Here is a 14,882-nt window from a genome sequence, read left to right as displayed (position 1 = left end):
TTAATCCTCATTCAATATTGTTGGTTGGAAGCATTTTGACTGTTCCCATGGAGATGTGACCCACCCAATTGTGAGTGCTAACTTTTGATCAGATAGCTTCCATGGAATTGTGACTCCACCCATAAATCCTTTAAAAGAGGAAACATTTTGGAGAGAGTCCCTTTCGTAGAGCCACAAGAAAGCCAGCAACCCCTGCTACATTCACCATGGCCCTTCCAGCTGAGAGAAAATACTGAACGTCATCAGCTTTCTTGAACCAAAGCATCTTTCCCTGGATGCTTCAGATTGGACATTTCTAGAGACTTGTTTTAATTAGGACATTTTCTCAGCCTTAGAACTGTAAACTAGCAACTTAGTAAATTTCCCTTTTTAAAAGCCATTCCATTTCTGGTATTGCATTCCAACAGCTAGCAAACTAGACGAGTTGGTTTTTTAAAGTAAAATCATCAAAACTTTAGCCAACTGGCAAAGAGAGAGAGAAGATATAACTAAATTAAGGAATGAAAATGGGGACATTACCACCAATTTTGACGAAATAAAAAGGATTATAAAACAGTACTATGAACAGTTATATACCAACAAATTAGAAAACTTAGATGAAATGGACAAATTCCTAGAAACATAGAAATTACCTAATCTGATGCAAGAAGAAATAGAAAATCTCAACAGATCTACAAAAGTAGAGAGATGAATGAGTACTCAAAACCTCTCAACAAAGAAAAGTCCAGGATTAGATGGTTTCATGGCTGAATTCTACCGAACATTTAAAGATAATTTAAAACCAATCCTTTTAAACTCTTCCAAAAAACACAAGAGGAGGTTTGTGAGACCAGATGCCACCAGATAAAGACAGTAAAATTAAAAAAAAAAAAAAATACAGACCAATATCCCCTATAAATATAGACGTGGAAATACCTGTAAACTAAATCCAACAATACATTAAAAGGATTATAAACCATGGTCAAGTGGGATTAATTCAAGGAATACAGGATGGTTCAAAATAGAAAAGCAATCAATGTAACACACAGCATTAACAGAATGGAGGGAAAAACCCACATGATCATCTCAAGTGATAGAGAAAGGCATTTAAAAATCCAAAGTCCTGTCATGATAAAAATACTCAGAAAACTGGGAGTAGAAGAGAATTTTTTCAACATGATAAACGGAATTTATAAAAAACCCACAGCAAATATCATATACAACAGTGAAAGACTGAAAGCATTTCCTCTAATATATAAAGAACTCTTACCACTCAATCACAAAAGACAAAAAATCCAATTAAAAAATGGGCCAAGCTGACACAGCAAGCAAACTCACTGCCCTCCCCCTATCTATGTGCGACATGACTCCCAGGGGTGTGCACCTTCATGGCAATGTGGGACAGAAATCCTAGAATGAACTGGCACTCAGCATCAAGGGACTGAGAAAACCTTTTCGACCAAAAGGGGGAAGAGCGAAATGAGACAAAATAAAGTATCAATGGCTGAGAGATTCCAGAATCCAGAGGTTATCCTGGAGGTTACTCTTACACATTAAATAGATATCACCTTGTTAGTAGAGATGTAAGGGGAGAGGCCAGTGGGAACTGCCTGAAAATGTGGAGCTGTGCTCCAGTGGCCATATTTCTTGAAGATAATTGTATGACGATATGGCTGTCGCAGTGTGACTGTGTGGTTGTGAGAGCCTTGTGTCTGATGCTCCTTTTGTCTATCTTACACACTTATTAAAAATAAATAAATAATAGGGGAAACATGTTAAAATAAATTTAGCAGATTGAAATACTGATGATCGGTGAAGGGGAGGGGTAAGGGGTATGGTATGTATGAATTTTTTTGTTTTCTTTTATTGCTTTTTCTGAATTGATGCAGATGTTCTAAGAAATGATCATGATGATGAATATACAACTATGTAATGATAGTGTGTTACTGATTATATAACAAGAATGGAACGATCCTATGATAAGAATGTTTGTGTTTGTATGTCGTTATGTATCATAAATAAAAAATAAGTTAATTAAGAAAAATAGGCTAAGTCTGCAAGGAAAATATAACCTTCCCCCCTATATGAGAAATGACATCCAGGGGTGAAAGTCTCCCTGGTAACATGGGACATGACTTCCTGAAATGAGCCTAGCTCTGGCATCGTGGGATAGACAATGCCCTCCTGACCAAAAGGGGGGAAAGAAATGTAACAAAATAAGGTATCAGTGGCTAAGAGAGTTCAAAGAGTTGAGAGGCTACTCTGGAGGCTACTCTTATGCAAGCTTTAGCTAGATTTTGCTAATTGCCATGGTTTTCCAACCCCCAACCATCATTCCTATTAACCCTAAAGAACACCTCAGGCTTTATCTGAGATTGCACAGTCATTTTATACACTAAGTTTACTTTCTAGAAACATAAGCTCCAGATAGTTCGTAGCCCAGATAAGTCCTGAAACCCAGAGTGAGCAGCTTCTCCAAGAACATCAACTAGTTCCATCCCCCTATCCTACCTCTTTTTAACATGAAAAAGTTAAAATGGGAATAGCCCAAATATCCCTAAAGATTGGGAGAAGTAGTACAGGAGGAGTAGTAATAACAGAGAAGATAGGATTTAACAAATGAGTAAGACTGCTGAATCATTATATTGGTATTTCTTTTAGTCTCCAGTGTCTTAGAGAAGCTAGAAAGAAAAATCTGAAATTGTGGAACTGTAACCCAAACCAAACTCTGAAATCTGTTCTCTAACTACTTGTTAAAATGCACTTGGGGGCAGTGCAATGGTAGTTCAGCATGCCAAGTTCTCACCCAGGACCCAGGTTCAATTTCCAGTGCCTGCTGATGCAAAAGAAAAAAAAAAAAAATGTGCTTGGAAATTTGTTTTTGTATATATATTTCACAATAAAAAATGTTAAAAAAAAAATGAGTCAAGGCTTTGAATAGACATTTCTCCAATGGTACTCAAATGGCCATTAAGCAGATGAAAAGATACTTAACATGATTAGTCATATGAGAAACGCAAACTAACCCTACAATGAGGTATCACTTCACACCCACTAGGATGGCTATTATTTTAAAAACTGAAAAAACAAAGGCTGGCAAGGTTATGGAGAAAAAAAAAAAACCTTTGTACATTGTTGTTGGCCTACAAAATCATGTAGCACTGTGGAAAACGGTTTGGCTGGTATTTAGAAAAGTAAACACTAAATACTATATGACCTAGCAATTCCACTCCTAGGTATGTCCCAAAAGAATTGAAAGCAGGAACTCAAACATGTTTGTACACTAATGCTCATCGCAATATTACTCACAAAAGCAAAATGTAAAAGCAACCTAAGGGTGTATCAACAGATGAACAGATAAACAAAACATGGCATATCTACACAGTGGAACATTATTCAGATGCAAAAAGAAGTGCAGATAAATGTTACAATATGGATGAAGACACTGTTGACCGAAATAAGCCAGACTCAAAAGGACAAATACTGTATGATTTCTCTTAGATTAGTTTTAATTTAGTATGCTAAATGAGTATGAGTTTTGATTTAGCATGATGAAAATGGTCTCAAAATAGCGATGAAAGCTACATATAATAATGCCAATGTACCGAATGTCAAAGAATTGTCCACTAAAAATGGTTAAAAGATTTTTGCTATGTATATTTTACAATTAAACATAATTTTAAAAATCTTCCCTTTGAAAATAAAAAGAAAGGTATTACCCAAAAAAAAGAGGGATTGGTAGGTAGTGCTTGGGGACAGTGACACTATGAGAGTGCAAAGAGCCAGAAAAGCCTAAGAGCAAGGCTCAGTACAAGGAAAGGGTGTGCTGCCAAGCTTACACCTAATATGGAGGCATTAAGGAATGAGGGAGGAGCTTTAAGCATAAATTTCACTTTGCTGCAATGGGAGGACTGGACTTTGAGGGAAAAGGAACAAAAAAGCATTGGTCATAATGAAAGACCAATTAGGAGGAAGATCATGGAAGACGTGTCTAAACTAAGAAAGTTATCATTCATTTTACTGTTGTGATACTGTGATTTTATTATTTATTTCAATTGAACCAACATTTACTAAGTGGGTAGTATGAGCTAGGAACTATGCTAAGCCACTGGGATCTAACACCAATAGTCATCAACTCTGCCCTCATGGAGCTTACAATCTGACAGAGGTACAAGGCACAGAAACTGCAATTAAATAGTAGGAAATGTGCTAAGATGAAAAAAAGGCTACATGAATTTTCATAATGTGATAGTTTTGTTCTATCAGAAGCTAGTCAGATGACCGTTTTCTTTTTACATTTTGCATACTTCAATGTAAAATGTAGAACATCAATGATAATAAAACCTTTTGTCTACCCCAAAATATCGCAATAAACTAACAAACAGAACCTGCTACAGTAAAGAGATTCATTGGCTTTGAGAGGAAGAAGAGGCAATGGGAAGGAGTAGTATATGATTTTCTCTCCACTTAACTCTTCCTTAATTTCATTTGGGAACTGTTTCAGATCAGGTATGACCCTATCTCAAAAAGTTAAAAAAAAAAAAAAAAAAGCAAAGCAAAGGGAAAAATGTATAAAACCTTCAAGTTTATTTTTAACTATTAAACCTTTAACCAACTCCACTGGACAAGTAGTAAATTGATATATATATATATAGGTATATATAATGTGTATGCATTATACATACATACGTACTTAAATAAACATAACACATGTTACAACTGGTAAACCAAACAAGAGAAAATGTTTTATTTTGATAAGAGAATATACAAACTAAAGCTATGTGGTTATTATATACTCATCCAAAAAAACTGATAACATGCTAAACACTATGATGTAGAACTATAGAGAAACATATTTATGGCACTGTAAATTAACCACATCTTTTTGAAGAGGCAATTTGACAAGAACAAGAATGTTTAAACATCCACATGCTTTTTTTTTTTTACATGGGCAGGCACCAGGAATCGAACCCGGGTCCTCTGGCATGGCAGGCAAGCATTCTTGCCTGCTAAGCCGGCATGGCCCGCCCATATGCTTTGACTTAAAATTCCACTTTGTGAAATTTACCATAAAGAAACAACACAAGGGGTATGGTAGATTTGGCTGTGAACAATTCTATCCATTCCTTTATATCCATGTACCTCCTCTCAAAAGATGGATTCTATTTCCCCTGCCCTTGAATCTGAGATGGCCTATCACCTGTATGGAGCACAAAAATGTGGCAGAAGTGATACTGGGCTAGTTCTGGGCCTCCAGTGAGGACTGGTAGCTTCTGCCTTAGTCCTCTTCGAAACCAACTCCCTCGTAAGGAGTCCAACTACCTGGATGCCACCCTGATGTGACGAAGTCCCCACCAGCCACCAGGAAAGGCCACACAGAGCACCAGGTGACCACAGCCTAGCCACCAGGTGATCGCAGTCACACAAGTGACTCAAGCAAGACCAGCAGATCAACCAGCCCAATCAACCCAAAATCATGAAAAGTAATGAATCACTGTTCTAAACAACTGTTTTAGGGTGGTTTTGTTATACAGTAATAGATAACTGAAGGGGGGGGTGTAAAAGGAATCTGAATAAAAAATCTTCAAGGTGTGTAAAAACTAAGGAAAGAGGCCAACTGGAATATGTTAGGGTAAACTGTCGCACATAATAAAGCTTACATAAGGTCACTTTAATAAACAAATATTAACTGTGCATAAGTAAAAAAATAGATCTAAATAGGAACATATACACATTGGTTACAATTATCAAAAGTTTTTATATACATCAGGATGGAATAAAAAATAACATACAACTGATGTTTTAAATTGAGCCTTACTCCAAACCCCCTGCCCCGTAAAGTCATTAGTGGAATATTTTAGAACAACAAAAAAGTCTTCCCCAAAGTAAGTGAAATCATTCTGTATGATTGCTTTCATGACCTTTCTTCTGGACTGTACACACTGTTCCCTGCCAGGGACCAGCAGTGGAATTCCTAGCTCTCTGGACTGGCTATTCTCTTAGCTCTAACACTCACTCTGTAAAAATCTGATGGAATCATTAATCCTTACGCACAGTTCTTAACTCAGAAAAAGACCTGTTCCATAACACTAACTTGGCCCATACTCCCACTGCCTACTTCAAAAATATCAGTTACAGCCCATTATTAAAAATACTATCCATTAAAAAAAAAAACACTATTCATCAGTGGTAGAATTCTTGCCTGCCATGCAGGAAACCTGGGTTCGATTCCTGGCCCATGCATTTCCCAAAAAAAGAAAAACAAACAAAACTTCAACAAATGGTGCTGCAATAATGGGATACTCACATGGAAAAAGGATGAAATGTGACCCCTACCATACAGCATAAAAAAATTACTATTCAAAACATTTACTGACAATGAGGGATATACTTTAAGTTAAAAAAAAATTAGAACTGATTTACATCCATCGTTCTGATACTATAAACGTATACAAATATTTTAATACTAAAACTATATCTGTCTAATTCACAGAAAAAAACACATAAGATAATATTCTTTTGTTGAAATGAAGGTTTATCAGGTATAGCAACAACTCCGAAATTTTAATTTTTACCTCAAAAAAAACTTTTCTAATTGCATGAGATTAAGCAAAATTTCACTAGGGCACATTTAAGTTTAAATTTATAACTGCTTATTATTCAGTTAATAAATGAGAACATGTGTTCTCAATATTTTAAAATTTAGTATATATTAACCTTATTGAGTGAATTTTAAACACTAATTCATCAAATCTAAGATGAAATCAACTATATAGTGGATCACTATTTTAAGAAATCTAAAACACTGTCTACTAAACTATAAAACATAAAGCCATTTCAAATATTAAAATGTCTTAGAATTGATGAAATAAAGAAAAAAATGTTTCTAAAAATTTATATCAAACATTGGACTACATCTGAAACACCAGTACTATACATTCAAACACAAGATCTTAAAACCTCTGGTTTAATTGATTTGCAAAGTACCTCAGTTCTGTGGGATATACACTACCTACCGGAAACTATGAATCATGCTAATGATACTCTACGTACCAACAAGAACCACCCTGCCCCGCACCTGAAGATCTGTGATTATATGCTTAGTCTGTTCAGAAAACTATTTGCTAATGGAACTCAGCAAGATAAGGGGAAAATAAGCAGCTTAATATGTTTATATTTAATGAATGTATTTGAACACAAAATAGTCTTTTAGAACTGCTTCACTTCACAAAAGTAAACTAAAAACAAAACTTATGAATAAAATATTATAATGTACAAAGGGAAAAGACAGATTTTTCTTGAGCCATTTACTTCTGATGATCCTGCCCTAATCGCAATTTCTCATTAAAATCACTCATATAGAAATTGTACAATATGAGAATGCTCACAACCCAGCAAGCACTCAATAAACACTTGGTGAATTTATGGCAACTATTCTTTATCTCAACACTTATGAACCAGTCCTGTAGCAGGAACTGTTGATACTGAAAACAAAGACTGAATCCTGTCCCCAAGATCTTGAAATCAGTGAAGACCAGTATTTAAGTGATACTTTAAGATGCTAGAGAAGATTTTGTTTCCATACACTGTAGATAGCCCAATGAGAAAAAAGGCCAAGGGAGACTATAGCAGCTACTTAACCCAGCAAAGAAGAGAATACTTCTCTTAGAATAAACTAGAGTGTGGTAGAAAGTTAGATAGAATACCAATTTACTTTGGTGCTTTCTAGTTCTAATATGAACAACAGTACACCAAGCTATATATTGTTTGTATTTTTCAATAACATTACAATCACCATGGCATGATTACAGTACTTCCAAAGAATAAACTCTTTGGAGTACGCCTCATCTCTGGCTATAATTTTTTTTTAATGTGATCTGAACCACCTGGCAAGGTGGAGCTCAGACTGTCACATGATAATCATGTAAAATAATTCTAACCTGGTTAACATTTAGATATTTACGTATGTCAACAAGACTTTTTACAACAAAGAACCAGGTGGAAGTGGAGTAAATACCAAAAGCCACACATCACACATTAACAAAGTATGAAAAATAACTTCCTGAAGCCCAGACTCAATATTCATTACAGCTCTATCCACCTGAAGCTTCTGCTTTCTTCTGACACACCACTGAAAAGCACAAAGACCACTCAGAGGCAAAGGACCTTTTCTGCAAGACTCTGGATAACTATTTCAGTAACTATTTCAAAGGGCCTGAAAATAAAGAGCTCAGGTTATGCAGATGTTGCCCAGTCCTGCCAGTCCCACAAATCTTGGGACCAAGTTCTTTCTACCTGACAAACATACACTGTCTTGTCCAGAGGCACCCTACTTGGGGAAGCGGGTAAGAGGAAGCATCAGAAAATTAAAAGAATAAATATCCTAAAGGGCCATTTTAGGATGCAATACTGGACGTTTTTTAAATAACCTATCTGGTTATGATTCCTACTATTAACACAGAGATAAGCCACTCATAGCACTCTCAATAACCTCCCTTTTCCTCCCCAAAATAACCTCAGAGGGAACAGACCATATTCGTAAGAATCACTATGGAAAAAACCACCATGAACACACAAATGCATACAAACATGCACATATACATACATGTAGATATCAAATTTGTGCTCACAAAAAAAATTTTGGTATGAATTAAGAATATTTAGCCACTAAAATGAGTTGTTCTAAAAATGTTTAAATTATTTTCAACACAATCTTTCACTTTTAAAGAAAATGGAGCTTTAACTACCTATGCCTTAGATTTTGATCAAGTATCTTGTCTTGAACCTTAAAGGCATTTATTTATGAAATGAAAACAAAATAAAAGCAATTAAAATATTTATAGGATAGTGTTGTGCAGAAGTAGCATCATAGAGCCTGAAATCAAGACACTAGCTTGGAACTCAACATCTAGTTAAATAATCTTGGAAGTTATTTCCTAACTACATTTCCATTATTCATCTAGAAAACAAACTTGACCTACAGCCTAGATGTTCCACAACATACTCTCTATTAGAACCACTATTTCAACATGTGTAAAGATCAAACGTGACCATTAGTGTTTCTCTCCTGCAGTTTTTAACTTTGCTGGTTGATTTAAAAACAGAAAATAACATAGCTTTTATAAAAATTAGCCAAAATTCTGTAAAAGGAGAAAAAATAAATCCCAAACCTAGAGTCCTAAAGCCCCATCTCACTTAATGTCTATAGTAAAACTTACTTACAAACACATACACTCTGCAAAAGAAGCCACCTACTTTTCAAACTTTTGAACACTGAAATTCATTCCATTTATTCTAGTCTACATGACATATCTACTTCTTTGAAATGTTATGCCAAGCAGCTCCCAAAATAGTTACTAAGTGGATGTTTCCATATACAAAGTTCTCACTTTGCAAGGTCTCTACATACACAAGTTTAGTTCAATAAACGAGTCCCGCAACAATACAGTTTAAATTTCAGAAGCCATGATAGAGTAACTGTAATAGCAAAAAGTACAAACTTCATTGCTAGTGCCTCAATTCAAAAATCACTAAGTGAATAACAGGTGCACATCACGATCAGTGACCAACCACATACACGTCTTTCAAAATCTGTTGGTGACTGCACATCTGTCATTCATTTCAAACACAGACAACAAAATATATAGCTATGCTACCTCCTACCAATGGTAAAAAAAAAAATGACATTTTACAAAAATGGATACTCGAAGAGGGAATAGGTGAACAAAGATGAAAGCACATAAAGAAACAAAAAGTGATAACACTGGAAGGGAAATGTGAATCAAGTGTAAATGGTTTTAAGAACAAATAGCTGACTGTGGGAATACTGACGCTGCTGCTGTTCAAAAACCTCTAGAAAGGCAGCCAGAGGAACTTATGAAGGTGAACTTACTGGTGTAAATGAAGAAAGTGGTTGTGATGAAAAGAATGACACTATCTCAGAGGAAGTGAAAAACTCTCATAAAAGAACCCATAGATATTTCCTGATATTGAAAGCACAATAGACATAACACTGGAAGCTGATCCCAAAATAGAAGAGTATGACAACTTGCCATAGCATAGATGTTTGCTCTGTATAATAAGTATATAATAAGGGTATAGCAACAAGAAAAAAGGAGGCGTTGTTTAAACTACTCTTGACAAGTTCATTAATAAAAAAGTACACTTTAATTCTCAATGTCTCTAATGCTTTAAATTACAGGACGCTAAATATCAGTCTTATTCTTATTTTCTTATACATGTATAGCAACAAGAAAAAAGGAGGCGCTGTTTAAACTACTCTTGACAAGTTCATTAATAAAAAAGTACACTTTAATTCTCAATGTCTCATGCTTTAAATTACAGGATGCTAAATATCAGTCTTATTCTTATTTTCTTATACATTTTATAACGTTAAAAGTTCTGAGTGTTCTCACATTTTTAAAAGTAATTTTAATGGAACAACCATAATTTTCCCCAGTTATTATTAAGATCACTTTGAACAGCTTCAACTTGCAGGATCATTTTTACTGCCCAATACTATCAAGCAAAAGGGAGGATTGCCTATACAGTGAGGGTGTATTACTTAATCACATTAATGACAGCATATACATATCAAGAGCATCCAGGTTTCCAACTGACCTAGAAACCTCTACCAGACCAGTTATTAAAACTCCCAAGAGGGACATATACTGGGCAACTACAGTTCAGCTCTTCCATCGCTCAGCTCCCAGGATCCATGGTATGATTTACACATGCAATTCTGTTCTATCACTACTGCCACATTCTGCCCATATCCAAATCTTCATTTTTTGCCCCTGCTTTTTTTTTTTGAGAAGTCGGTTTACAGAAAAACCATGCATAAAACAGCAGTTTCCACATACCAACCTTTATTCACACCTCTTATTAGTGTGGTACATTTGTTACAATTCATGAACACTGTTATGATTGCACTCTTAAGTATCTTCACTCTACAGACTGGGGAAAAAAATTTAATATCATGCTGTTCAACTTTTTCTCAGAACTGATGGGGAAAACAAGGCCTAGGGATTAAGTGATTTGTTCAAGGTCACACAGTAATAAAAAACAAGACAGCAGGGAAATGAGAACACTGCTAATTCGGTTCTTGCAATATACACAATGCTGCCGGACTTCTGAAGAGACTAATAGCATTTCTTTTTACTTACTTTTCTGCCCAAGTGGGTTATATAGACTATCAAAAAAGAAAAAAATATGCCAAGGCTTCTTTTGAAGCTATCATTACTTAGTCATTTTACAAGCATCTACACTAGAATCCCTGTACAACACTGGTATAGCCTAAATGATAACGAACTTTTTAAATGCTTCATATGTTACAACGAAGTGTGATATCCTGGATGGAATCCTGGGACAGAAATAGTACATTAAGTAATATCCTTTTTCCACTGAAGGCTCGAACTAAGGTAAAAACTAAGGAAATCTGAATAAAGTATGGACTTTCATTAATGTGTCAGTACTGGTTCAATAATTGTGACAAACGTACCAAACTAATGAAAGCTGTAAACAATAGAGGAAACTGAATGTGGGGTATATGGGAGGTTATTTGAGAACTCTCTATTCTATGTTCACAACCTTTTTGTAAATCTAAAGTTATTCTAAAATCAAAAGGTTAATTTTTTTTAAGTATTATACATACTTCTTTATCTAACACCAACTTTTATTAATGATGCTAAGATCTAACGAAATTTTTGAGTCACAGATACTAAATTCAATGAATTTCTATTCCCAGCATTATTAACACTGGTTCTTAAACCATATTCTGCATAATCCTCTGGATCCCAGGGATGACTCTGCTTCTTGGAAAGGAAACCCAGACAGTGGGGTCTGGAACCACTGCAGCTCCACTCATATTTGTGGGAAGGTTCTAGGTCTCCAAATCAAGGCCTCCGCTACGAAGGCAAGTTTGAAAGCCATACTCTAACCTCTTAAAGAAGTAAAATCCAAGTACTGAGGAATATGCCAACTTCACTTTTCAGCATAAGGGAGAGAACACTTCCAGTCAGCTATGTATAATCTTTTATTTCTTTAGGCCTCAGTTTTCTCTTCTGTAAAATAAGATGACCAGACAGGATGATAACCTTCCAGCTAAGGCTCAGCTAATTAGATTCTGTTTCCGACTCTTTTTGTCTGGTAAAAGGAAGGGTAAAAGCATGTGATTTGGATACTGTACATTCAAACATAATATTTAAAGATCAAAAAATATTTGAAAATGGATTTTTTCCTCTCAAATAACCATTTTTTCAATATAAAAATAAAAAAACGTATATCACATCCATTTAGCTCTTCTAATTTTAAATTTCAAGCTACAACACATTTATTTCAAATACACAAATACACCTGTATATTCAAATATATATCCAAATATACAGGTACTGTTTCACTCCCATGCTACCAAAACAGACAATACGGAAGTATACCTGAAAGAAACGATATTTCAAACATAACTATTTTGAAACTATATTTCAAACATAATTATTCAGATTTAAAACACAGTCCATTTTGCACTCAACAGTCCATAGCCTAAAAAGCCGAAAATGGACAAATGAATAGGAAATTGACCAGGGAAAATTCTTAGCGACAGATTCAAATAGAAATTCAGTAGTTCATGAAAACTCAATGAATTGCCTAAAATATTTTACTTTGTAATTATGCTTAGGTTTCAAATTTCATTAAGTCAAAAAACAGTGATTTTCTCCTGCCATGCCAGAGACCCAGGTTCGATTCCCAGTGCCTGCCCATGTAAAAGAAAAAATAAAAAAACAGTAGGAAACAGTAACAGACAATGTAAAATACAGGTTTCTGATACATAATAAATATGCTAATGATAAGCAAATTCTTTATAATTTATAATAAAAAATAGCTTACTCCACTTTCCCAAGCCTCCCAAGTCCTTCAAAAACGACTAGGCAAGGTTAACAAAAAGTATGTGCCATTGAAATCATCTACTGTTTTTTTTTTTCCAAAGTATTCTAAAACTCTTCCACATGTATGGTATTAGAAAAAAAAATCCTGCTTAAACAATGCAATCCACAAAATAAAAACTCAAGTCAAATCAAAATACACAATTTTATTATTAAAATTTCAAGACCCTGTAGGTACTGAGCACAACTCTTTAAGAACACCTGAGATATTCAATCTGAGGCAAGTACAAATTAAAGTAAAATGTCATTTTCTTAATAAAACGTGCTCAGAGATAATACTAGTTATCTTTGACCCTAAGTACATTGAAATATTTTTCCAATTCTAGATTTTTTAAAGATCTTATCACCTATAACACCTGTACAAAACAAAGCTGAGATTCAAAAGATATTTTTTATTAAAAAACACATAGGATGTATCCTAAGGTATTAATTTAAAAATACCAATTATGACACACATTTGAGAACTTTCATTCTAGCAAAGATTTGAAAATTCGTTTTATTATGCAATGATGACACGAAATATTAAATGACACTGTTCTATATAACCTAATGTTTCAATAAAGATTAGAAAAGTGACATTATATGCATTAATATTTTTAAATCGTAAAATTTATTTTTTTTAATTTAACATTTTTAACTTAACATTTTTTTAATGGTCAAATTTCTAAAACCTCGGCAGTAATGCTTAATTTCAAGGCTGTGCTAATAGGAAATCAAACATTGTATACAGTACGGAAAAAGAGTTGAACGGCTTATCTAAGAAACCACTTGTTCTTCAATTACCTTTCATTTTGCTCTGCGGTTTAATTTTGTTTGCACCGCAGTTTTTCACTTAAAAAAAGATAACACGTATTCAGTCACGTTAAAATGATCATCTCTCCCTTATTCTTCCACAACAGCAACCAAAAATTCAATCCTGATCGGAATTCGAGCACAGGAGAACCGGACCCCCACAGTCCAGGACAACCCTTAATTCGAAGCCCTTCCCGGTCCCGTAGCTGACACCCGCCCACCTTAGGCCTCCGCTCCGTGCCCCCGCACCTCCTCCGGCCCAGACCTCCCGTGCCCCAAAACGTAAGACCCTGCGAGTGTGTCCGCGCCGGGGTACCCCGCCCCAGGCCGCGCGCGCGCCGCGAACGCGCAAACACGACCTGCAGCCGCCTCCCCTCGGCCGCTCGGGCCTCCTCGCCGGCACTCGCCGGCCCGAACCCTGCCCAGACCTCGTCCGTCGACAGCTCGGGTCCACGGGCTTACCCTCCGACCTTTCGCCCACTGCCCGCGCCCGCCCGCCAGCAGCAAGCGGAGCGCGTAGGGCTGAGTCGGACAGAGAAAGGAAGGCAGCCCGGCCCGGGAACCGACCTGTGGAGACCGCCATCTTCTCCTGCAGCCCAACGCAGCCGCACGCACGTCTGGCGACGTGTTGCGTCACTTCCGGGAGCCCGCCTTCCGCCTCGCCTCTGAGCCCCGCCCCTGGACCTTGCGCTGAAGGGCCGACGTAGAGCAGTCGCCCGAAACCCGAGAATCGGGAGGAATTGGAACGGCGCGTTGGGCTCGAGGGGCAGGGATATGGGTCCTCTGAACGAAGCTCTCCCGAATGAGGGAGACTGGGTAACTCAGGTCCAACCCGAATTTTCCACCAGCGAAAGCTGAGGTGTCTGGCTGGGCATCCAAGAAGCCCCCTTGCCAAGCAAACCATGCATTTTTTTTTTTCCTACATGGGCAAGCATCGGGAATCGAGCCCGTGTCTCCTGCATAGCAGTCGAGAACTCTGCGTGCTGAGCCACCGTGGCCCGCCATGCATTTTTCTGTAAGAGCATTTTAAAAAATAAAGCTAGGGGAATTTTTGTGAAAGGGCATATGCCTCTTTGCTGAACCTGATTGAAATCACAGAAACTACTACTCTTGCCATAAATAGTTCATCTTATCGTCTCAAATGGGTGATTCTTGTACATTCCAAATTCTACC

The 14,882-nt window shown here is 36.4% G+C and overlaps 1 protein-coding gene across 1 annotated transcript in view; it reads right to left on the bottom strand.

Annotated features, from left to right (window-relative positions):
* Positions 1 to 14,334, bottom strand: part of UBE2V2 (ubiquitin conjugating enzyme E2 V2) — a 45,347-nt gene extending 31,013 nt beyond the window's left edge. The window contains exon 1 of the mRNA XM_077166739.1: positions 14,277 to 14,334. Within this exon, the coding sequence (XP_077022854.1) occupies positions 14,277 to 14,292 (16 nt within the window). The 5' untranslated portion in view covers positions 14,293 to 14,334. The remainder of the gene's footprint in view (positions 1 to 14,276) is intronic.
* Positions 14,335 to 14,882: the final 548 nt, after the last annotated feature.

Source organism: Tamandua tetradactyla, chromosome 6 (assembly GCF_023851605.1).
Source record: "Tamandua tetradactyla isolate mTamTet1 chromosome 6, mTamTet1.pri, whole genome shotgun sequence".
In the NCBI taxonomy this organism is placed as follows: Eukaryota; Metazoa; Chordata; class Mammalia; order Pilosa; family Myrmecophagidae; genus Tamandua; species Tamandua tetradactyla.
This window is presented reverse-complemented; position numbering and strand designations above follow the sequence as displayed.